A 24,454-nucleotide genomic window follows, 5' to 3' on the forward strand; every position below is an offset into this window, starting at 1 on the left:
AAAAGCGTTATAAATTAAGACGCGACGACAGTCAACATTTTTCTAAATGTAATTTAAATAACAAATATGGCTCTATGCGCGTTCAGGATAAGATATTAATTTTATACATGCGACGATAAGTTTTAATCTGAAAACTGTAGTCGCGCCTCACGCCATTAACACTCACAAAAGAAGAAGAAAAATTGTAAGCATTGACACTTAATCAAGGCATTAACCTTTCCCATGCATTCGGCCGGAAGCTTTTATGTGTTTATTCCTCGGGATGTGCGTACGATTTGAGATAAGTACGAAAGGAAATGCATATTAAAATCGAGCTTTATGGAAAGTGAACCAAACTGGTTTCGGCAAAAACGCGACCTGAAACTGAAAGCAACTACTTCCGTCTTGTAAATCTCGATGAATTGCGCAGTCTTTAACTAGAGCTTTGGTTAGTTGTAATTGCTAGTGAATCTACGAGCAGTTCAGTAGCTCGATTGCATATAATTTCAGTGTGAGTGGTGGTCACGTATCCGTGTTTCATGTACTGACTCCATAAACAGCTTACTCCTTCGCCCGCCCATTTCAACGATTGATACCATCTCCCACGATATCATTTTGACTTTATTTGAATACTGAAATTTACCAGAGATCTCACGAGGTGCGACTGCATGAGTTATGGGGCTGTCGAGGGACACCCGGCAGTCGTATGAATTCTACGGGTTGCGTCAGAGTTGCCTTTTGTCGTCTTCAGCTTCTGGGTGGAGGTTCACAAGAATACGGAAATTTACATTGGTAATGAACTCACTTATCTTAGTTAATCGACGCTGAAAAATTCGGATAAAGGGGGCAACTTCATTTTCATTGTATGGAAATTTGGATTTTTGTCTCGCTTGCCAATTTTAACGATATAAGATTTGGCGGAAATACTTTTTTGAACTTGTGCAAGCTTTTCCCTGCAGTGAATTTTTTCTAAGAGCCAAATTTTAAATGTAGCTTTGTGATTGGTCACACAGCACTCTACTTTACACAATAATGACTTTTTAAAACTGCAAAATTTGCAATAAGCCAAATAAGTATGATTAAGAACCTTAGGAGATCCTTATAAGAAAAATAGGAAAAAGAAAATTCAAATAAACGAGAGTTTAATTAAACGTTTATTTTATTTATGTACACAGCTATTTACATGTACAATCTTTATTTTTTAAAACCATTGATAAAGTGGATGCTAAAATATAAAACTGTTTTGCTACAACTTTTTTTTGAAATTTTGCTCGACACCGATTTTGATGAATTTTTGTTTTCTAGAGCTCATGGCGCTTCAGTGACATAAACATAAAAACAGTGCAAATTTACGAAAGCAGACTAAACAGACTGAATGAAATTGTCTATAAAGGCAAACAGACAATACAGACAAATAAACAACAAAGCTATCAGAGAAGAGAGCGTAAAATCCACTAACTCCACTTTTAAGAAACATCGTAAAACTGTTGTTTTGTTAGCTATCAATTTCTCTGAAGAAACAGATTATTAAAAGACAGAAGTTAAAAATGTGAAATCCGATTTTGAATAAGTTTTCTATTTTTTTTTGTCCGCCCATGCGAGAGAGCTCTGGATGAAAAAAAACAAATTTTAGAGTTCTCGATTCCACTTCAAATTACCGAGGGGATCAAAATGCATTGAAATTTTATAACTTATCGAGAGAAATCGAGGGGACTGAGAAAAAACTTCACATTATCGAGAAATTAAAGTTATCGAGGTTCAGATTATCGAGAGTCTACTGTAAGAACTATCACATTATTTGTCAAATTATCACTAAATTGTGGTGCGGATTAGCAGGTATTTTGTCATTCCTTTCAGATTTAATTTCTCTATTCTAAATCCGCTGCAAGAAAAATTACGTTATGTTATGACACATTTTCAGTGATAATGATCACAATCTGTCTGTTTATTTATTTATAACTTTCGATTGAAAATATAAATGTTAAAATAAGAAATCTATATTAAAGTATATGTTAAAAAAACAAAACAATTAAAGTTACAACCCATCCATGTTTTTTGATACCGTTATAAATTTAAAGCAAATAAAATTAGCTTTCCTGATGTGTTGGTGTAAAAGCTATTTTCGCATTCATTTTGAGTGCGTTAAGAGGCTGTGTTAACACCTTCGTTACCACAGCAACGTCGGTAAATTTTGTAAAAAAAATGGATTTTATAGGCAAATCAGAAAAACATATCAAAAAAACCTATTCTACAAAACTTAAAAGCACTGTTTCTTCGGAATTCGTGCTGAAAACTTGAACTTGTGTTTTAATACGCGTTTTATAACATTGGGTTGGTTAAAATGCACCTAATTTGACTTAAAATTAAGTTTTCCCACATTAATTCAGATTCGTTACCCAAAAATAGTCAATTTAACATATTTTCCCGCAGTTCTCATAATTATTACATTGTTCCTTGTGTAATAATACGTATAATTATACATTAGAGATCTAAACGCACAAATTAACAGACCTTTCCCAAAAATATTCGGCTAAAAGAGTTTATAAAAATATCTCTTTCGTAACATCGTATTAATTTCAACGAAAATTAAAATACAGTGTTCCGGTGTTGTAGTTATCGTACAAATTGCTTCTTTTTGCTTTTGATTCGTAGATAAGATCTCGATCATTTATTAAACGTTGGACCTCTCGATAAATTTCTCTTTTAATATTTACCAAACTGTCAAGTCACGATGTCAAAAGATTCGCCGCCGGAAAAAATCTAGGAAATCTAAGCTTCACAACATGCGGTAATAATTAAGAATTTAGAGATTTTGATTGATTGCTTCAAATCAACATCCTCTTTAATTAACGCTCGTCTTGAAGTAACCTGATCTATCTCACAGTAAACAGAAACGTATCTCCAGCATCATGTTGTCATCTTGTTAGATTGCACAGAGAAGTGAAAATAGAAATTATTATTCCCGGGCAAATGTGGAGGTTTCCTACGGATTTAATGGGGTCCGTCAACTTTGAAAAATTAATTAATAATAGTGACGATCTGATTAGATTATTGATAGAAGCATGTTCGAAAACTCTTTCTAATTTCATTAATCAGTTTAATTAAATTTTATTGAAAAAAAGTTGTTGTAATTAACTTTGCAAAATGCATTAATTAAAGAATAGCAGGACGTGCGTCTAATTTCTTCGTGGAAAGACGTTATGGTTTGATCAAAAATTTATTGCCTTTTAAAAAAAACGAATTGTTTCTAAAATTCCGCAAACTAATAAAATGGCTCCAAAAAACTGAGTACAGTTAGGAAATATTGGATAACGAGATCGTTAAATTTGTCGTGCAGTATGTGAGGAGATTCCGGTAAGATCATAAAAGTGATGCTATTTAAAAACAGTTACTAATCTCATTAATGTACTTTTTTCTTTCCATGCACTCGAGCTATAAATGAAAATTTTTCCCGAAACTCCACCGCCTTAATTGGCAATTTATTTTCAAGTGGAGTTCAATTAAAATTTTACTGCCCCAGACGATTTAAGAACAAAACGAACCCATCTTAATAAGTTGGTGTTAAGTCTTGTCTTTTTTTGGTAGTCTGCTATGTTCTGAATTGCCGATCGTTCAAAAATACCTGTTTTTCGGTTGATCGTGACCGTCGAACCAAATAGATGGCTTAAACCCTTGGGTACCGCTTCCAGGAATTAATGGGTTGCATGATTTCATTCGGCTGCCTTCATGATTATTCGATTGTTGGGAGGTTTTTTCCTGAATCTGATACAATCTCGAGACCATTTGTCAGTGTGAAAGATTCGTTTCGTGGGGAAACCTCTTGGGCGTTTTGCTGAAATTCGTGGGGACGCGCCTTATTTGTCCCCAAACATATTAACTCATTAAAACCACGCAGGGGCGTCTTTTATAAATGCACCAAATATTAATCGGTCGTAAACTAAGTTAAACCAACAGAAACTGCCCATAAAAGTTCTACTATCATTAAAAAAATGCTAATGATATCAGGAGCAATAAATCAACGCCAGAAATATTCGGATTGCGTCACTAAATTAATGCCAAACACTTTCATTCGAGGCATTTTATTCATATCAAAAGAATAACAGTTTGGTATGTACGATCGCTACAAATACCATACATTAAATAATGAAAAGTGACGCCAATGACGGCAATAAAGATAAGGTGGAGGAATCCAAGTGAATTTTTAAGATAAATGGGTTTAATTTGAGCCGATGTTGAGACACGTACCGACAATAATAACCGAGATAGCTGAAGAAAGCACACAAACACTTATGACTCTCTTTGAATTCACTTGCTCTAATTAATTCCAATTAGTACCATCATCGAGAGCTATTGACAAACTTTCTACGAGTAAGATTGTACAGATTTACGGAAGTACGTAGTTAACCCGAGGTACTATCGTGAGCTTCTTGTTCCCATTGTTGTTCTTCCGCCTCATGATTATGGGTTTATTCAAAAATTATTGACTGAAATCAACTTACATTGTATGATGCCAACACTTAGGTACAGTTACAAGGAAAAGCTTAAGGTTTAAATATTATTACCAATAGTTGACAACCTTTGAACCATTCATTCAACTCAGGACGTTTCTTTACGGTGTTAAAAATCGCAGTGACGTTAAGACATTTGCTGCTACGGTCTTATTAAGCCAATTTACAAGACAAGTAGCTATGTGTACCTAATTGTGATGCATAAAATAATACATCTAACGTTCTTCATACCGCCGTAAGCCGCTTAACGAAAGATAACGTTGACCTAATATTATACAAGAAGTAGTAGAACATCACATATTACGGCTGCGTAATTCTGTCACACCTGCTAATATAATCTCCAATATTTATGGCGGTTTATCTTCATCAATATCGATTATGTCGGAAAAGTTATCGGTAAAATGTGGTCGCTAGGAAATGCAGAAGCTGAGTTTTTCCTTACGTCTATAATTACTAATTATCATTTTTCTACAAAAACTGCTGAGTGTTTTAGATAATTTCACGAGATTATTTCTAATAGGTGCTAATGTTAATTATTTCAACTTCTTCAGTGGCTGCAGGTGTAATTTTATTATTCGCAGGAAACTAGAAACTGTGAACCTTCGTGTTACGAGAACGCTAATTAAAGCACTCCATGTGGTTTTTAAAGTTTCCAAAATGATGTTTTTTATTTTAATTAAACATTTTAATGCAAATCAACGTGGAAGTAACGTTCAATTACGTCAGAATTTGAGCGCCAGCGTGACTTTATTTATTTATTTATACAAAATCGAGGAAAATTTCGAATCATTTTGCGGAATTTTTTACCGAATAATTGGGTTTTGGGATCTTGTTTATTGTCACGTTAATAACATCAATGTTAAAAATGGTTTTATGTTGCTTTTTACAACCGATTAAAGACTAATAAAGTTGGCGAGTGTCATTTGGTAGCACAAGCTGTGCAGGTATTTTGGTAAAACTAAAAAAAGGTTTGACATACTAAATCTCCTTGGAATATTTTATGAATTAAAATACAGTTTACATTCAAGATAAACCTATAAATATCCGGTAATATTCTAGCTTATGATTTTTTCTATTCTAATTTTATCTTCATATTGCCAAAGAACTGGGCTAATTTGAACAAGAATGTAAATGTTAATGATATAATGATATAAAATTGTTAATTTACCACGTAATTTGTTTCCTTTATGGTTTGTTTATGTCGAGCGGTAATATTGGTAGGAGACTTGAACGTTAGATGAAGACACAAGCTTGAATATTCTAATTAAATTATGCAAGTAAACCAATGAAATTTCTTAGAACATAACATAATTAATGTCTGGAGAATTTGAGCTGCAAGAAAAACAAAAATAAACTTATGTTAAGTAGGTGACTTAGGAAAAGCAGATGTGAAATTAGTTGCTAAATTTGCATAACGCAACCAGCAGGAACTGTCTTCCTTTTACTTACCTGCCCGTCGAGCGACTCTCGTCCATCTGTGAAAATAATTCGGAATATTTACAATGTCCCATCGCCATCAACTTTACCGTTTTGGCCATAGTCGTTGCACCGCCAAATCGTACCTGTTCAATAAACCATTCGTCGGTGAGTCGGACTGTTAATGAGATGATGTTGCAGATGCGAAGAGGAGGGCGATGGCGAAGTCGAGTTAGTTTAGTATGGCTCGATCCGTCGTGCTGTTAGCCTCGATCGCGACATGCTTGGCGTTGTCTGATGACCGCCAGAACCGGGCTGGCGACCTGGACCGAGGACCCCCCGCAGCACGTTTGGAGATGAGCACCGAATTTTTCCTGGTGCCAGCGAGCGCCGCCGCCCCCGACGCCGCCTCCGACTCTCCTGTCACACGTTGTGCTGGTTGTCTCGAACGCATCGGAGGCATCTTCAGGAACGAGTCGTGGGTCATCCCCGTGCTCACCCTTTCAGCCATCACCATGGCGCTCATCGTCGGGTTCGAAGTGTTCGTGCTGTGCAAGGCGTGGAGGACCACCCCCAGTCGCCGTCATCTGTTCCTAGGGCAGATGTTGCTGTTGGGGTTGTTTACTTGCGCCGGTTTGGGGGCGGTTTATGCAGCATCTCCGACGCAGCTCACGTGTGCCGTGGTGCGGTTCGGTACGGGGGTGGCGTACGCGGTCGTGTTCGCGTCGTTGCTGGTCAAGTGCGTCTTCTTGATCAGTCTTAACGGGGGTGTGTATTTACCCGCCCCGTACCAAGGGCTGCTGCTGCTCTTCGCGATTTTAATCCAAGTGGCCATCGGCGCGCAGTGGTTGCTCACGAGTCCGCCTCTGGTGGACGACGTCACCTTCGAGACTTTGACGATTCCGAACAAGCACAGGCTGTTGGTGACCGCCGACGACGTCGCCGCCCCCATCGTGTTGCCCCTGTGCCGCACCTCGTACATCGACATTCTTCTATCTCTCATCTACGTAATTTTCTTGATTTTGTTCGTGACGGTTCTGGCGGTAAAATCCAGAGGGATTAGAGACAACTACCGCGAAGCCACATACATCGGACTTTCCGTTGGCTGCAGCATCCCCACGTGGTTAGTGTGGATCTTGAGTGGTTTCGTGGTCAGCGAAAGACACAGAGACGCTTGCATCGCCTTTGGACTAGTTATTTCTTCGGCTTTGGTGTTTTTGATCATGTTCATGCCGAAAGGAAGACAATTAGCCGCGATGGGCAAAGAAGGCGTCTACGTCGAAGACAGAGAAGAACGTTTTAGTTCTTTAAGTCGAGCAGGATCGGGGTATTCCCCGTCATTTTTTCACTTCAAGCCCATGAAGTATGGGCTGGGTCACGGTACCTCGCATAAACATCAACACACCGTCACCACCATCGGAGGAGGTACGCAAAAATACACCCACAAAACAGGGCGTTTATCCAGCGCTAATCGATTAGACCGAAGAAGGCTTGTACAATTAGCGAAGCGAAAGTGGCACTAATCTTCCAAATTTTAAACGATTTTTTGCGACAAAGCAAACATAAAATGATAAAGCTCCACTGAACCATTTCAACTTGTTAACACGCCTTCTTCGAGTTCTTGCTTGGGCGCTTTAATAAAGAAATTGTCTGGCTTCGTTAGCATAGTCATTTCGTACTGTTTAATTTGTAATTAATTCAACTGCTGCTAAGCGACTCGCACTGTTTGTACTTTTCTTTCTTCAATTTGTTGACGGCATTTCTCTCAAGGTCGCAATTCTGATAAATTTCCATTTAAGTAATTGTACCCATATGGTCGAAACGGAAGCTATAACTTTAATTTAAACCACACACCTGGAAATTCACCTGGAGCGTTAAATAAGTTGCGTTTTTTTCCAAAAACAACCTTGATAACAATAACACGAAAACAACGGTTCTAAATTTTCGGTAAAAACGCTTCAATGTAAACTCATTCATCATCAATTTTTTCCACTACATTGTGATTGTAATTATATAGTTTAGAAAGGAAAAAATGCTTGTTTGTACAATTTATTCGGATATTTGGCAGAAAAAAACTTGTAGAAACCTCGTTAAGTGATTAACTGCTTAGGTAATTATATACAATTTTTTTCGCGTTTAATATTTTGATAAATGACGACGATACTCGTTTAAAAAGTATTTTCATGTGTCATCTTCCCAAAAAACTGTACATCTATGTCAAAGCGTGATTTGGAGAAACTCAGACTTTCTATCGACAAAGTGTTATTTCATTATTATTTTTATGAATATCACGTAAAAGACAAATTGATTTTGACAATTTGAAAAAATGTTGGGGTCTTGAAAAAAATTTTTTTTTGTCTTGTTCTTTCAATAATTTTGTTGTTAGGCAGATTTAGACAAGAAAAAATTAATCTCCACAAATTTCAAAAATCTAGTCCACCTAATAACTCATTTACAAACATTCTTCTTAGATCTAAAAAAAATTGTTTGCTCTAAACAATGAAAATTTGAAAAATCTGCTTGGCTTTTTCGATATTCTTGTAATTTGGCAGATCTAACAACTAAATTTAAAGTAATAATCTTCACAAATTTCAAGGTTGTAGCCCAATTAGTAACTGATTTATAAGTCTTTTTAAATTGTCAAAATGTTTGAATAACAAAATTTTTAATCTCACTCAAAATTTCACTGAATTTTGTTTTTTAGTGGAATTTTAAACAAATATGGGGAGCAGGCAAATTTGATATTGAAGATTCTAGTTTTTTTGCGACATGCCCGCTCCAATCACGTTTATTTTTAACAGCCTTTTTTTACCCATATGGTAATTTAAATTCAAGCACTTTAATTTATTTAGTTTGTCTACGACCCGTTATTTATGGAACCAACCAGTGCTTTGGTGTTTTTTCGCCGATTCTTCCATGATTCGCCGATATTAAAACGCGGATTTAAATTTTTTCGTTTTTTCAGATAGCAAAAAATCAAAACTATTTTGCATCTGCACATGACTTGCAATACCACTTTTTCTGGCGGCATTATGACTCGTCTAAATATCATAGATTATACTAATTCTGACATAATGTTATAAAAACAAACTCAGAGATGCGATAATATACGGTTAATTTATTGAAATTATTTATTAAAGATTATTACAACGATCTGGAATGTGATAACAAGACAGTAATCGTGAATAATACTCATCACGTCACGTTGAAAAATTTTTAGAAGAAGAACTGGTCGCTTCCAGCTGCCTGCAAAAAATGTGACGACTTGAATTTGTTCAGTTTTAAAAGCCAAGAATGTAAACTAGGAAACCAACACTCGGTACACATTACAAAATGTAAACAAGCTGAAATCCAAGTAAAAGACTGAAATTGTTTCACGCCTCAGTCTTGTGAAATTAAGTTAAGCTGTGCAGGAAGTGCATACTTGCACATCTAGGAATTCCTGCAAATATTTCCTTCTTCCAGGCGCACGTGTAAATAGTATTTATTCACAGTATAAGCTCGATTAATATCTTCATTATTTATTTTTAATTATACCCGTATGTTGCCACATACTTATGCCAGTAAGCCCATATAAATTTATTATTGTATGATAATCGCAAGTGTTCTTTCTGACGGACCACAAGAAAAAAACACATTAAGGGTCTTCACCGAGGTCAACATCCTGAAAACAGCACCAACTTCTTTTGTTCATATGTAACTTCGCAATTGTTCGGCCTGTAGTTAATTTCGTTTCTATATCTGCAATGACAAAGCGATAAGTGTTCAACTGTAACAAGATGGAAATTTTATTCTTGACACTGTTGTTGGTTTATCTCTATCAGAATAAAAGTGTTACGATTTTTTTGCCACTTTCTCAAATTTTAGGACGTTTGATTATAATATTGAACTGGTTCGTCGAAAGAAAAACACAAAAAACCGAATAGATTACTCTTAATTGCGAAACCACAACCATCTTAACATAATGCAAATACTTCACATTCACTGAACTCTAAAAAAAGAAATTTGAATGCGCGTTTGCTGTCAATCTTGGCGTTGTCTAATTTATGCAAATTACTTAATTATCTGCAGCTACTCTAATTTTCACTATAATTTAAATCATTTTGCGCGAATTCATCGTGGTGATATGAGAGACGAAATTAACATAAAATAATTTTTTCCCATTTTCCACACTCTTAAGTCAGGACACGCTCAGTGAGTACTTGACCTACCACAGAAGAAAAATAAACCCAATATAATGCGTTTATGAATAAATAACGCTTCTTAATGCAGACATAGGCATCAGTGTGGAAAAAAAAAGAATTTAAGTTTGTCGAAAATCCGTAATCTTATCAAAAATTTTGTTAAAATCGTCACTTTGCTGCTTCCAACCTAAATAAATAAGATCTTATAGTTGGACAAACATCCTCTGAAAAAGACAACGTTCAGCTCGACTTTTTTTGACCTCGCAATATCATTGATAAGGAAAATTTCTCATAGTCGTTTCTTTTGTTCTAAAATTTTTGCAAAAATTGAATCAGAAATTCAATAATAATCGTAATGAAATTCTTTGAAACTTAACGCGCGTCTTATGATCGTGATCACATTGAAACCACTGAAAATGTGACCACAATTTCTAAAATTCCTCTCTTCTCGCCTATAATTTTGTAATTTGGCACAGTTTATAAGCAAGCTAAAGACAGTAATTTCCCCAAATTGCGTTGCCGTAGCGGCAAAACCAATAGAATTGCAGAGTTTAATAAACAATGTTGGAAAATTTTGACTCGTCCTAGAATTGAAAATTCATAAAATTTCCGTCCTACGCTTTGCAAATAAATTTTTTTAAAACTTGTTTCTTTCGCTCTAGACTTTTGTAGTTTGGAACAGTGAAGTCTCAAGTCTAAAATAGAAATATCCACAAATTTTGCTTTCGTTTTATGAATACTTTTTAATTTTTTTAATGATAAATGGATAGTTTTTATCTTGGTAGTTTTTGAATCCGAATCAAAACTGTACTTCTCAAAAGAACTACAACTTTCGAAGACTCTGCTTTTGTCAAAACAACAAACCCGAGCCACTAAAATCCAGATCTGGCAGCCGAGGCGTAACGCTTCCTTCCGGTACCTGCAATTAGTACTCCCAGCTGACCGATGAGATTGTTCACCTTACAAGAGTAGCTAGCTATAAATAGCGAAAACCGGCAATTGTCACGTGCGTGCATTTTTAATTTCAGTACAAGAATTAGCATCATCAGCAAACTAGTTTCACGTGAGCAAAAATCCAAGAATGGCAACAGTTCCAGAAACTGAATCTTTCTCTTCGGGATAATTAATTGCGATTAAATGTGTTATAACTTCTCATCAATCAAGTGGCAATGTCGATTTGCTTGATTTGGAAAAGAAATGCGATTTTTTCTCTAGATTTAATGGATTAGCCTTTTTTGCTCCGATTGTGTACATGCAGGGCTTGATTTATATGATTCTGATGCGTTTAGTGTTAAACTTACTTAAAAAAAATCCGCTATTATTGCTGTGTTAAGTGGTGATGAGCATATCATAAATAACCCTCATTTACCACTGACCGTTTTATGCAGGTAACTAAAACCTACATCCTGCAATAATATAAACACAGTATTTACGCTTATTTTATTTTAAGTTTGAGTTTATATTACTGTAATTATTTTACGCTTATTACTTGGATGGTCCTGGCCGCTGTTACATCCTCTCAAATGAAATCGTAATGCGCTATTCTAACTTTAAATCTCCGCATCTTTTCCTTATACGGCGTTTATTCTATTGGTCCCATTCGCATTTTTAGAAGCTACAAACCTCAATTCAATGTAACTAAATACGCGGAGATTGCCTGCAAGTACCGACTATTACAGTACATATTAAAAGAAAGTAAATGAATGGTTTGATGAACTGTCACCGTGAACTGGTTTTGACCTTATTAGTTCTTGTAAATCAAACCAGTTACAGTTTTTCTCGATTATTTATAGTTTGTGCCATTAATGCTGATTGATCTAGGTTAATTTTTATCAAATCTTATACAATAATTATGCACTTATAATAACTCGTAGTGGCCACTAGTCTCTGACCCGTGTCATTTCAAAACGGTTTGTTCTTACGAAGGCCAGTGATTAAATCCTAGAAAATAACACAAAAAGGAACCAAAACCGAATTAATTTCCCAACCACAGGAGCGGTCCTGTGACCACAAATTCATGGCCGTTGGTGTTTTTAGTCCATGAGAAAATATAGCACACAATTAGGTGTAATTAAATAGTTTTTGCGTTCATTTGAGTTTCCGACATTTCTTAAATTGGCAACTAGACATAAAATGTTATCTTTGGCCGAGAATCTCAATCTGAAACCATAAATTGCATTTACGACTCAATTAAGAATAAAATATTGAGCACTGCAATAAATAACAACATTAAATGTTTGGTCAGTGAAAATTAATTTAAATTTCATGGTAATTAAAAGTAAACTTTGCAAGGAAATAAAACACCTACAAGTGCCCGCGACTGTGACGAGATAGCTACTGTGGGCGTACCGTTGAAAATTCGGCAATAATTTTCTAGTCTTATTGGTAAGAGAATACCAAAAAAGGCACCGCCGTGTACTTTTTTTTAATGAAGTTGATGAGAGGAAAAACCATAAATCATGCATCGAATTTCTCATTATCATTACTCATTACTCCGTCTAGGAAATCTAATTTAGGGCAAATTTGCATGTTAATTGGCGATATGCAAAAAATGACTTCTTCAAGCCACATTCCACTAATTTTCAAGTGCAACCGCGTGTCTTACGATTAATGAATGTATAATTTTCAGTAAAAGTTGTTTGAGTGAACGACATGTCGAGTCAACAACTCCAAGTAATTTTCTCTTCACAAAAGCGTATCAAACTCCTCATTCTTTCTGGTCTTTGAAATTTGTTTTACCGCTATTTAAATTTGCCTCAGTGGAACAATTAAAATTATTATGTTCAGAACATTATTACCAGTAGCACAACTCCATGCTGTAATAAAATTTATGGACTGGTTACATCTATTCCTTGTGAAATTTTGCACTTAAACGGCAATTATACCTTTTAAGGAGACCTGCATCGTCTTTGCCAACTATCGTGTTCAAAACATAATTCTAATAATTATGAATAATTACAATATAATTTGATTTTCCCGACGCGGCGAATTTAAACTTTATGTCTCGTTCATGCGTGAGCGGAATTTCTGTGTAATGAAAGCCGGTGATAGGAACTGCACCACGCTTGGATTAAAACGTTAGCCTATTTTTTATTTTATATGCGGAATGTGGGGAATTCTATAATGATAGCGAGACAATATTTGCAGTTTTCCTGTTCATGGAAGTAGGTTAAAATTTTGCATAATTATGAAAGAATCTTATACACACAAAAGGCCTATATTGACCGTTTAGAATTTGGAAATGAAAAACAAACTTTAAAAGTTTTCGGCTTTATAATGCAGCTTCAAGACTTGAACTTGAAGCTTCCAAATTTTTGGATTTTTTATTTATATTCTGAGCATTTCCTGCTCTTTAATTTATCAAAATCCTACGTTTTTTTGTATTAAAGCAAATAATCAATTTAAAATTTGCTTGCTTTTTAAGTGAAAGCATATTTCATAAAATCGAAATTTGATGGTGCGGATTTGACAAAAAGAGCCGCCACTTCTTGCAAAATTGGCTCTTGGGGTTTTCCATTCATCTATCCATCAATGATTTTAAAACGGTAAACACCTTTGTGAAGGAAAACATGCTTTTCAGCGTCATTTGCTTTTCCTCTTCTCGGCAGTTAATTTTAACAGCATTTATTACACACCCGCCTGAGCACAGGTCACAAAAAGAGCCAACTTATTACCATAAATCACTTAATTAATTTTTTATCAGTGGGGTGGCTTCGGCATTTTAGTGTGCACATAAAACGTAGCACACCTGAATAGCAATAAGCCGCTATGGTGATGTCTTCATGATGAATAGAGAAATAAATTACCTGACAGTTGCATTTTTATGAGATAACAACCGTCTATAAATTGTGAATTGTGATGGGAAATATGTATCTAACTAACTGTTCGCAGTTTTTTAATTTTATTGTGTGTTATAATACCGTTTAAAGTGAACTATTATGCAAAATCAGATAGCTCATTATGTCCATTATTAGTCTATTAACTCACCTTTTTCTTTTACATAATAACCTGAACGACATTTGATTTTTTTGTGTGCTTCACATGCTCCAAATATTAAACATGTGAGCATTTTCCTAAGTGGAGAAAGTAGGTGTTTTTGTGATGTTTCTCGCTGAAAGTGTCACAACAAGCCGGAATTTTAATGTCGCATTAGGCGAGAAAAAGAGTTTTGTCCCACCTTGAACCGCTCTGACAAATGATTTGAATAGATTAATTGATGTATGATTCAGCGAAAATTAATGTGCAAAATATTGAATTAAGATCTAACACGTGCACTAGGTGTGTATGTAACAAAAAAACGATTTGTTTAAAATCGATTAGCCCGACGAAACTTTTTCGGGTGGATTAAGATTACGTAACGATTTTTTAATGTGAAATTTGCAGTTCCACGGTCACTGGAATTGCGGTCAATCTCCTGTAAAATAGATACGACAAATGACAGTATTTTATCGTTGTCACGTGAAATAAACGACAATAATAATTATTTTCCGTCAATAATATGTGTCCACGGACTGGAGTTAAGAGAAATTCCATACCTTGCCTGTCACTTATTCTCTCTAAGTGAATTAATCTTCTTTGTATATGGGAACCGGAGACGGGAAGGCATCATTAACATGTGATTCTTACAAGAATGGTAGTTATCCTTGTTGTCCTGCTGAAAGATAGCTTCTGCTACAGTATGCATATTTAGCTGTGTCTAATAAATTAACATCAGTGTGGTCTCCTCCATGGCTCATCAAAGATCGACAATTAATGGAAACACTAATTAATTATGAAACTGATGCATTTACAACAAATGTCGTGAGAATTGATACGAATCTACAATTTCCGTAGTGCTAACATTTTCCGAGAAGAGAAAATTTTCTTGTAGACAACAAATTTATTCATCTTGATTATATTCATAGAACTTTGTTGGTTAATGAATTTCAATTAATATATGTAAATACAGGGTTAACATGGCACTTGTTTTACTCTTAAAAGCGAACTTGTGATGATTATTCATCGACTGAATTTACATACAGTAGTAGCACGTTAACATTTGTATCGCTGAAGGAAGTTTTAACGTGTTGATAAGCGCTCAGAACTGAAGGTTTTAAAAATATTTACTTTTTAACGAATTGTAAGGACATGAGAGCAACGCCCAAAAAAGATTCTCAAGCAATTAGTGCTGTCAAAATAACAGTTGCTTAAGAACGACCAAATTCAGGCTTAGGTATATATAGGTGCCAATTCCTCAAATTTCGAATTCAAGCGTTTCTAAATTCTGTGTTCTTGGGCTCAAAAGTTTAGGGGACAAACTTTTTCGATCTTCAGGCTCTTCAATAGTTTGCATCTTCTAGGTTTCTTTAGACTCCCATTCAGATTCTTATACTGTCAGAGTCTCTTTAGGCTCTGGATGGACTCTCTAAACTTGCAGGGCATTCTTTTTGATCCTACAGGTTCTTCAAATTCATCAAATGCGCTTTAAAAACTGTTCAAATTCTAGGGAACCCTTCTTAGACCTTTTAGACTATTTTTTGAAATTTATTTCTAATTGTCATTCGGATTTTTTAAACTCAATTTTTAAAATGTTTTGTCTTAATTCCGATTCTGATAATTTTTCATATTCTTTCGATTTTTTTCTTATCATTTCGTCCTTTAAATAGCTTCGTTTTTTCATTTTGCATTCAATAAGTTTAATTTTATTTGTCCATTTTTAAATTTTCGAATTCCCAATGATTTGACTACGCTTTTTCGCAGATTTGCACGTAGAATCCAAATCTATCACAGAATTGAAGGAAATGATTAAAATTTCAAGACGCTGCCGCTGCACAAACTGCGAAAATATGGGAATTTTAAAAAATGCGATTTGATAATAATCGGGTCGTTTCATCTAGACCACTAGTATAAAAAGAAAACTCGCGATGAAAATGTTCCAATACGACCTCTGGTGGCGCATTTTAACACTACTGGGAAGCATAATTGTTGTGAAGGTGCATAAGAAACAATGCATTTGTCGCCCAAAAAATCATCTTTCTCAGGTGTATTAACATTTTCAATGCAGTAGTTTAATTCCTTCTAATGTATTTTAATAGATTCTTGTGTTGGTAACGCATGGTTTAAGGCTATTACGTGAAATGGCTCGCATTACAAACTAAACCAGCAAATCAGCTAAACAATAATAACAGTGCTATCAGAAGGTTTTTATTGAAAATTCTACTTTTAGATAAGTGAACCAAGGAATAACGAACGGATACATGGTGGGTATGTCGTTCTTTGAAGTACAGTAAATGATTGACAAAGTGCAAACGTAACCTCAAAGGAATGTTAAAAGAAAACCAGTTAAAACCCATTAAATACCCCAAGTATGATTAACAAACTCTTAAAGACAACTATTTGAGCGTCAGGGAACCAATGCATCCTGAATTAACAAGAGGAGTTAACAAAGTTTTATTATACCGTATGAGCAACAAAATTTTAGATAATAGGAGGCCATGAAAAACAAATGAATTTGTCGTTGATTGTCTAAACTAAGGGCCCGATTTCAAGTCAGTGGCGCAAAATTGCGTTGACGCAGTTGTTAAGGTAGCACCAGTTTGATTGGGGTTGCTAAGGCGCAACTCCGATTTGCAATGCCGCAAGTCAACATGAAATCGGGGCCTAAGCCGTCAAAATTTGACAGTTCTCGGCATGGCATCTTTGGATGGTGATTATTTTATTATGGTATGGATTGGTGTGCAGTTATTTGAAGAAATCGGGAGCGTGCATCGTAGCAATGGTTCTGGCAGAACAAGAAGTTCAAAGAGCCGAAGACATCAAAGATTCAAGCACATATGATTGGGTATGACAACAAAAGCCGACATACGTTTCCAAAACAAAAGTTTGTAGACAGCCACCCTTTATCTAAAGTTTTTTTGCTCATATGGTACAATGATTGTAGTGTGCAATTTTGTCTCAAAACGCTTCAAATCTGGTACACATCGGTTTGTAGGTTCAGATATAACAACAATTACACCCAATGATGTAAATTAACACTGAATATTGTAGATTAATTCATGTTTTTTCTAATAAACGACCACAAAAGTACACTTTTTCAATGACAAATTATGCTTCCCCGTTGCCATCTTTGCAACGATCGCAGCGCCACCATCGGTCATTTTTTTTCGCGAACTGAAGATCTAGGAGGCAAAGTACTATACATATAAAAATTTAAAAAAAAATTAAGGCCTTGACAATCTGAGAGACGAATTTTGAAATTTTAATAAATAAACCTGAAACCTGTAATTTTGAGATCTTAAGAAACTCGGAAACTTGACCATATATAAAATTAAAATTGTCATAATCAGATAAATTTCGGATCGAAAAAAGAGAACCTAAAAACCAAGAATTTAAAAGTTGGAAAACCGGAGACATTTAATTCCCTATTGAATTACATTGCAAACTTTAAATTTATAAAAATCTGCGACAATGACCTCGTTCTCCTTAGAAAAGCAAAATTCCCGTCAAGAGAAACCAACGAATTTCTACCCCCATATGCGGGAGGAAAATGGCGCTTTCCACATTTATAAAATTTCTCCCTCGCTGTTTTGTACCTAATTTCTCTTGACATGATATGAAATGCAGTTGTTGAACAGATTGTATGAAAAATGCCATCCTTATCGTCTCTTCCTCATAGCAGCAGAGTTCTTTACACAATGACACGTTGCATAAGAATTTCCGTTTCAAGTTGAGTTCTTTATTGTGAAAAGAACCGTACAGTAATCAAGCTTTTAGTTCTTATATTGTGTAAATATAATGTAAATTGTAAATAAATGGTGCACTGTATATAGACTGCACAATGGTATGTATATTTCAGATCTGGCCTTGTATCCTCCACCGCCGAGTTATACTCGTCTGTATCAGTATCAGTGCTACCCTAGCCCACCAGGGTACTACTCCACACGGTACCTTCCAGGTCTGTACATATGCATGGTCATTGTTTGGCATGTAAATACTCTTGCACGAAGTAGATCATAGATGGTTTTAGCACCTTGTCTTTCTAAATAAACACTTTCATCTTCACACTAACACAAAAAGAATGAGACGTTGATGGTAATTTGCCCAAATAAACAAAAACGCGTGTAATTTATAATATACTTTGGCTCTGAAGACGTTATTTGCATAGCAATTAAGACCGTAATGAGATTCATAGAAGTATAAGACGTCTTGTCATGGTTTTGGTCCAGAGACAGCGTTTGGTTTCTAAACCACTATGACAGATTTGGCAGAATAAAATAGAGCGTGACGTGAGCGAAAATCCCGGAGATTAGCATGCTCCAAAAGTCAATTAGCGGGACGCCATCATCCACTTAAGACAGGCGAAAAAAGCGTTTAAAATAAAATAGTTAACCGCCACTAGGTTAATTCCAGTTCTACATATCCGTCCGTGTGTGAAAACTCCGGAACCTGTTCATTGTTCGAGTATTTAGCCTAAAGGCTCACCTACACTAGACCTAATTTACATTTTCAATGGTCTCTATGCTGTTATGTAAACAACAATAAATCCAGCGAATCTATCAATGTCGACTTTCGAAATAAGTTGTCAACCGTAAATTAACTGGTACTGCGGTGGTACTTGGCGCGACGGTAAGAATTTATTATGATAGGGGAAATGATAATTGCGACTTTGCATACGCATTAAGTGGTGAACTTTTCTCCGGACGATTCTCACAGAGTTACGCATGTAAGTGAAGCCTATTGTACGTCTCTTCATTATTTACTTTCCTTGGTCTACAAGTAAACGTAGTAATCATTTTTAAATTGTATGAATAGCCTGCGATCCACCGTGGGAAATATGAATTATGTATCAACTTAACTATGTTCTATGTTCACTAGTTTAGTAATATACCTCGGACACGTCGAGTTAATTCTTGCAGTGCGTTTTCTCGCCATTCTCGCAATAACACACTGCAATTCTCGCAAACTGCCTAGAATGTGTAATTATGGTGATTTTTTCCTTAGTTTTTACGCCGGCACTTACAACGCGGCGTAAAACAAGAAATACAGAATATCGCAGCTACAACTTAGGACTTAATTCTACCACATTTATTTATGCGTTCGTGTTAACAATCTCTAATGTGGACATATTGACGGGTTCCAATAATTTCCAATTACCACGGTAAAATGTAATCAAAAATTCATGCAATGCTTAAAACATCTGCCAGTAATCAAATGCTTGACATAAATCGCAATTATCAAGAGCAATTATACCCATTTAGGTCACGGTAATTTGTTTAGGGACTAATTTGCTTGCATTTATTTATTATCTTTAATTATTTTGTAGAGAAAGAGATGCTTGCGCGCACTGTACGTCTAGGAATTGTTTTATTACATAAAAAGATGGGAGTTTAAATTTACAAAAACTCATGCGGAAGTATTAAGTGTGTAATAAAATTTTGTATTATGTTTGACGACATATAAATTCACCATGACAAAAGCACCACTATAAATAAATTACACATTCTCAGATCCTTGGGTTCTCAGACCTATTATTTTTACGCCTGGGGCTCTCAGAAACAAATTTTAAAACCCAAGTTTTATGATGTAGGCACATTTTTTGGGCTCAAAATATTCATATTTCTTGCAGAGAATTTACCAATATAAAATATAACTGTAAAGCACCCTTTATGAATTGCATTATTACTGTCAGTTTTGACAAAATTGGTTGGAATTTGCACATCAAATTGACAATAATGCATAGATTACACTCAAATTTTCTAAATGTCAATAAAATGATGTTCAAAATAATTTGGCAGCGATTTTAAAATGATGAAAAACATAAAGTTATGGTGAAATAATTTATTGCTGATGCTCCTACAATTTGGTGACAATTTGACAAATGTGACAGTTTTTGTTTAACACTTTTGCAGAAACCGCATTTTAAATCTGGTGCCTACAAAAATTCTTTGTTGGAAAAATGACAATTTTAACCGTAAAATGTGAAATAACCTTTATATTCCTCATGAGAAGTCAACTTTGACGTTTTGAAACATTAATCATAATAATGACGTTAAAGTACCTATAGTTCACATTCCTTTTTTAACATAATGTAAAAATCCTAAAATTTTATGACCAAAAGTGTATATACTTTTAAAAAATAATCTCCAATAAAGCTTTCGAAAATAAGAAAATCAAGTATTTTGAATTTTATTGCCCTAATGGAAAAATAACCAAAATTTGTAGATTTGAATGGTCCTCAGAATGAAAATTTTTAAAATTTGTTTTTTCTCCTCAAAAATTTTGTAATTTGAAACAGTTAGTTAGGAGGTCCAAACAAGTAATTTCCTCAAGTTTCATTGCCTTAGCATAAAAATTCACCGAAATAAGATTTTACAAAACTGGAAACTATTTATCTGTTTCGTCCTGAAAATAAAAATTTCTGAAATTTGTCTTTTTTGCTCTATAAACTTAAGCTTCGACACAATGAATAAGGAAGTCGTGAAAATTAGGCTCTTCAAATTTAATAGCTCTAACAATGGGATTACTAAAATTGCAGGTTTGAATAAAAAAAAATGGGAAAGTTTGAATCTCTTATAAAAAATGCCCAGCGAATAAATCATTCTACAATACCATGCTGTTCAAATTTTAGTTATGTCAAATGATCGGAATGATATACAAATTGTAATCAAAATATTGGAAATATTGGAAAAATTGTGGTCCCAAAACTCAGTGTAAAGCAAAACAAAAATAGATTTTATCATAACTACACTCATATTTTTAAAACAACAACATTTTAATGATAATCCTTGACACACATTTGGTGTCATCATCATGACATTGTCTACACACAATTAATGCATTTACAGCAACACTAAACGAACAATCATGTTATCTTTCCCTTCCAATCATTTTCGCAAGAAGGATTTTACGCAGTATTTTGTACCACTCGAAAACCATTTTACTATTAAAGTTAACAGTATACCATTGGATATTCGAATTTAGAACACAGACACCTAAGATGAATAGCTCATAAATGAGGAACCGTTAAAAAGGTAATAAACTGACAATGCTATGCATAATGAACCAATTTATCTCCGAAAAAAAAATCAATTCCTATTTCACGGTGTAACTAATTGTTAAAATATTACTTCTGCTGCAAGAAAATAATGAAACAGAAATTTATGCGTGCACCCAAAGGCTTTGGGAACGCCGCCGTTGTTGTTGCTCAACAATTTAACTTTTTTGTTGATGTACGATATGCTCGAGAGTTCCCAGAATTTGTATACTTACGTGTACCTATTTTAATCTATCCATTCTGTAACATGTTGAGAAAAATAATCTTTTTCTGGGATCACATGTTCAGTTTGACGGGTAGCAAAAATAATTATTTACAGTTACTTTGTTTCCTCAGCTGTGAGTATATCTGATTTCTCTATTTGTTATTAATTACACAGTGTAGCCGAAAATTACACGTGTCGCGCTTATAGTCATTGTCTTTCTATGAGAAGTAGGTGCGTTTCCGGAAAATTCAGAGCTCGCAGTGAACAATAAGCCACTCCGACTTTCATTTTCTAAGTAAAAGTAGAGTTGTAATGTCGTATTTTACCTGTGCAAACTATGAATTAAAATGCGCGCAGATGTAATGTAGGTAATTTCCAGCAATAAATTCTATATTGTGGCAATAACAATCATGTTCTTTATAGCTTTAAACGTTCTTTAGTAAAAATTAAATACTACTGTTGTAGTTGAGAACATCTATTAACTTTCTCAAAACTGTCTGTTATACAATAAAATGTTGGTCTAATGCTAGACAACAGAAGCTTTACGTTGCAAAAAAGGCGATTCAGTGAGAGTTCCATTTACATCTTAAGTAAAACAGTCATCTTTGTGCAATAAACTCTATTTATTACAAATGCAAATTAGTCATTTTACAGATTAATCTTTAATCAGTTTCTGCCCACTTGCGTTACTTTTTTGTGCAAATAATAAAATTTTAATGGAAATAACTCCGCGCCGAGTTGTTGAACCCGAAGAATCATCGAAAATGAGCAATATCAGATCACTTGTGCACTGAACTAGGTTACGGACAGCAAGAAACCTGAAGACTACTTATTTATACATTCATTAGAAAAATATAATGTAAGCAATTGATTGAATTTGAAGACACGGCAAACAAGGCGGAAATGATCGATACACCGTGATGGCTACTTGAGCTAATCAGAGTCAAAGAATTGATGAGTCGGTATGAATAGTGGAATCATGAAATCCAAGAGTTCACGAGTTGCTCTCTTCAAAGTTCCAAGTCATTTACGACAGTGTCCAGTTGCTGCTTGAAAACATTTCCAAACAAGCCGGACTCCCATTATAATTGACAACCTGTCCGTTTTAAATCAATACATTTTAAACAATTACAAGGTTCACCTTGCGAAATTTACATTTTTGTCGTCTCGCGACGTCTCCATAATTTTAAACAACATGACAATAATTTCCATCCGTGAAATCCGAACATAATGCAAGATAATAAAAATGAATAATGGCAATTGAAGTGTCGTCATTTTCAGATTTATTGTTATTGCTCGGTATAAAAATTACTGGTAATTGCTGAAATTCTTACAAATTATCAAGCGGAGCGGACAATTCCAGGAGCCAAAGTCAATAAATTATGGACGAGCTAATAAAATAAATAATTTTGTTCGGGGATTCCGTTACATCGCTTGCAGACACACTAGAGACTCGCACCTGAAATGTCGAAAGTGGGTGTTAGTTAGCAAACGGACGGAATTAACTGATATTACCGTTGCAACGTATCGCGGAAGTCAAAAGCAAGAGCGCTCTTAAATTTTATTAAATCGTTTTAAATCCACTACGAAATACGTAAATATTAAGAAAAAATGACAAGCGCAATTATTTCTATCGATCAGAGTTTCAAAAATCGAAGAACATAAACAACGAAGTAATGTATCTTTGTTAAATGTTAAATGAGAGTTAACTGGCTTTTTCGTGGCCATCTTTGTTTCGTAGTATAACAAATAAGAAATCCCAAATTAACATGTGGGTCCACGAAAAAGCGAGATTTACTGATTTCCGAGGGCCACCTTCATTAAATCGTGTTAAATCGCATACAAAATTCGTAAATATTTTGAAAATTTTGTAATTTTGGATGGTCCTGAGAGTGGGGCCTCCTAACTGTATAGTTAAGCGTTCAGTGTCTTGTGTACTAGTGCTATTATTCGCAGCACCTCCCTGAAATAATTTCAAATCTCTCGCGGCTCGTTTCAGCAAAACACAGTTCTTGACATCCAATTAGTGCGTGGGGAGATGAGATTTCAGTCCCTGAAAAGCTGTCTAGGTTGAGGATTACAGAAATTGACGGCAATTTAAATAACTGTAGCTGTATCAACAATATTGTATTTCCTTGCATTAGTGTTGACACAGCATTCAATCAAAGTAAATTACCATTTATTGACTTGTTAATAATAATAACCGGATATAATCGGCCGTTCTGCAAATGGTCTTCTGTGTCGTGCTTGAAATTGTATTCCGACCTTCTGATTTTTTAATTTCTTCTGTACTGTTAGGATCATTAAGACCTGCGTAAATAGGGATTCCAATCGGAGCAATTTAAAATTCATTAAGGAGACTCTGTGACCATATAAGCTGAATTTATTAATTAAACAATTAGTATCTTAAGATTCTTAAGTGTAATAAATTACCGGATTTAATTCGCCGGATAATGATACTCTCCAAACGTGATAATTTATCATTCGATTGTCTGCGGAAAAAATCTCGTCTCAATGGCGATAATTGGCAGTCTCTTCTTCCAACTATCATTCGTTAAAGCCGGAAAACTGTTTTCATGATACGCTAATTTATTTAATATATCGCTTTCATCCACGTGATTGATATGAGAAAACGTACGAGGTCGTAATTTTGAATGTTAGCTTTGTTTTCAGGTGGCGTGTTCCTGCGTCCCGACGATGGGAATGTGTACACGACGCTGGAGCCGACGTTGAGCAGCAACCCCAATGTTTATTTCCAACGAGGGAACGGAGTCCATCCAGGGATGATGTACTAATGATAGAGTAGTGTAAGGACCTATTTATTCCGTTGCTTTTTGCGCTCGCCAGTGTCAAAGCTGCAAAAAGTGATCTCTTGTATTAGAATACTGATAAGTTTGTCATTGTACAAATCGATATTACTCGATAGTTCGTAGTGATTTATTGTAGCCATTTTATCATTATGCAATAGCCATTTTTGTGTAAATTAACAACGAATGACTGATCAACTTACCATATTTTAATCAATTTCTTGTAAGTATAGCTAATAAGTGTACAAATATTTTATGTGAGATAAATAGATCATAGAGAATTGTCTTATTTCTTTCGGCCGCACCCTGTCGCTTATGCAGAC

The 24,454-nt window shown here is 35.0% G+C and overlaps 1 protein-coding gene across 4 annotated transcripts; it reads left to right on the forward strand.

Moving 5' to 3' along the window:
• Nucleotides 1–6,052: 6,052 nt before the first annotated feature.
• Nucleotides 6,053–24,412, forward strand: LOC148179737 (metabotropic glutamate receptor 3). 4 transcript variants are annotated; one of them, XM_088030017.1, is made up of 3 exons: nucleotides 6,053–7,328; nucleotides 17,922–18,020; nucleotides 23,986–24,412. In XM_088030017.1, the coding sequence occupies exons 1-3, from the start codon at nucleotides 6,146–6,148 to the stop codon at nucleotides 24,117–24,119; spliced, it is 1,416 nt and encodes a 471-aa protein (XP_087886143.1). In that variant the 5' UTR covers nucleotides 6,053–6,145; the 3' UTR covers nucleotides 24,120–24,412. The 4 variants fall into 4 exon arrangements, with proteins under 4 accessions (XP_087886143.1, XP_087886144.1, XP_087886145.1 ...); XM_088030016.1 differs by having other exon boundaries at nucleotides 6,054–7,328; nucleotides 23,998–24,412; XM_088030018.1 differs by lacking the exon at nucleotides 17,922–18,020.
• Nucleotides 24,413–24,454: the final 42 nt, after the last annotated feature.

This window comes from Gnatocerus cornutus, chromosome 2 (assembly GCF_029298725.1).
Source record: "Gnatocerus cornutus isolate USDA-ARS CGAHR chromosome 2, icGnaCorn1.1, whole genome shotgun sequence".
Taxonomy (NCBI): domain Eukaryota; kingdom Metazoa; phylum Arthropoda; class Insecta; order Coleoptera; family Tenebrionidae; genus Gnatocerus; species Gnatocerus cornutus.